The sequence below is a fragment of the Empidonax traillii genome, unplaced genomic scaffold, assembly GCF_003031625.1.
Source record: "Empidonax traillii isolate 1590-97213 ecotype Southwest subspecies unplaced genomic scaffold, ASM303162v1 scaffold2409:size24956, whole genome shotgun sequence".
Taxonomy (NCBI): domain Eukaryota; kingdom Metazoa; phylum Chordata; class Aves; order Passeriformes; family Tyrannidae; genus Empidonax; species Empidonax traillii.
In genome coordinates this window covers 3,554-5,116 of record NW_020957602.1, presented here as the reverse complement: position 1 = coordinate 5,116, position 1,563 = coordinate 3,554, and the positions used below count along the sequence as shown (strand labels likewise).

General features: G+C 57.4%; 1 protein-coding gene across 1 annotated transcript in view; it reads left to right on the top strand.

The window, feature by feature from the left end:
* The window catches only part of LOC114071897 (synaptophysin-like protein 1), a gene marked incomplete at its 5' end in the record, with an annotated part of 6,542 nt that extends 6,170 nt beyond the window's left edge, over window positions 1–372 (top strand). Inside the window, one exon of the mRNA XM_027909779.1 lies at window positions 253–372. Coding sequence (XP_027765580.1) covers window positions 253–372 — 120 coding nt within the window. The remainder of the gene's footprint in view (window positions 1–252) is intronic.
* Window positions 373–1,563: the final 1,191 nt, after the last annotated feature.

Here is a 1,563-nt window from a genome sequence, read left to right as displayed (position 1 = left end):
GACTGGGGGGCACTGGGAGGGGACTGGGGGGCACTGGGAGGGTATTGGGGGGCACTGGGAGGGACTGGGAGGGGATTGGGGGGCACTGGGGGGGGATTGGGAGGGAACTGGGATGGACTGGGAGGGACTGGGGAGCAACAAACCGGTGGGGGGAGGGAGCCCTGAAACGAGAAGTGGGCGTGGCCAGAGCCGGGTGGGCGTGTCCTACGACGGGTGGGCGTGGCTTTAACCCCTCCCCCTCCTCCCCCTCAGGGTTTCGGGTTCCTCAACCTGGTGCTCTGGGCCGGCGGGTCCTGGTTCATCTACAAGGAGACCCCGTTCCATCGCCCGGCCCCTCCCCCCACCCAGGGCCACACCCCCTCCGCCATCTGACCACGCCCCTCCCCCCCCTTCACCCCTTCCCCAAGGGGGGGGTTTTTGTAGCGTTGCCGAATTTTGGGGGAGGGGGGAGGGGAAGGGAAGGGGGAAAGGGGGGGCGTGTCCAGGTGGTGGGGGCGGAGCTTTTGGGAGGGGAGAAAGGATGTTGGGGAGGGGGAGGGGTGGGCTTGGGGTGGGCTTTGGGTGAGTCTTGACCTTGGTGGACCTTGGGTTGACCTTTGGGTGACCCCTGATCTTGGGTTGACCTTTGGGTGATCCTTGACCTTTATTGACCTTGGGTTGGTCTTCATTGACCTTGGTTGACCTTGGGTTGACCTTTGGGTTGGCCTCGACCTTGGTGGACCTTGGGTTGACCTTGGGTTGACCTTTGGGTGATCCTTGACCTCGATTGACCTTAGGTTGGTCTTCATTGACCTTGCATTGACCTTTGGGCTGGCCTCGACCTTGGTTGACCTTGGGTTGACCTTTGGGTGACTCTTGACCTTGGGTTGACCTTTGGGTGACTCTTGACCTTGGGTTGGCGTTGAGTTGACTTTTGGATGATTCTTGGCCTTTGGTTGACCTTTGGGTGATTCTTGACCTCGGTTGACCTTGGGTTGACTTTGGGTTGACCTTTGGGTGACTCTTGACCTTGGGTTGACCTTGGGTTGACCTTTGGGTGGTTCTTGACCTTGGCCTGACTTTTGGGTGACTCTTGACCTCAGTTGACCTCAGATTGGTCTTCATTGACCTTGGGTTGAGTTGGTTTGACCGTTGGGTGATTCTTGACCTTGGGTTGACCTTTGGGTGGTTCTTGACCCTGGGTTGACCTTGGCTTGACCCTTGGGTTGGTCTTGACCTCGTTGACCGTCGGTTGTGGATGTTGAGTTTGGGTTGGTCTTGGCTTGGGTTGACCCTTGGGTTGGTCTTGGTTTCATTGACCATTGGCGGGTTGATGCTCACTCTGGTTGGGTCGGTCTTGGCTTGGGTTGACCCTTGGGTTGATCTTGACCTCGTTGACCATTGGTTGGTTGATGCTGACGTTGGGTTGGTCTTGGGTTGACCCTTGGGTTGCTCTTCATTGACCATCGGTTAGTTTGACCCTTGGGTTGGTCTTCATTGACCATCAGTTGGTTTGACCCTTGGGTTACTCTTCATTGACCATCAGTTGGTTTGACCCTTGGGTTGCTCTTCATTGACCATCAG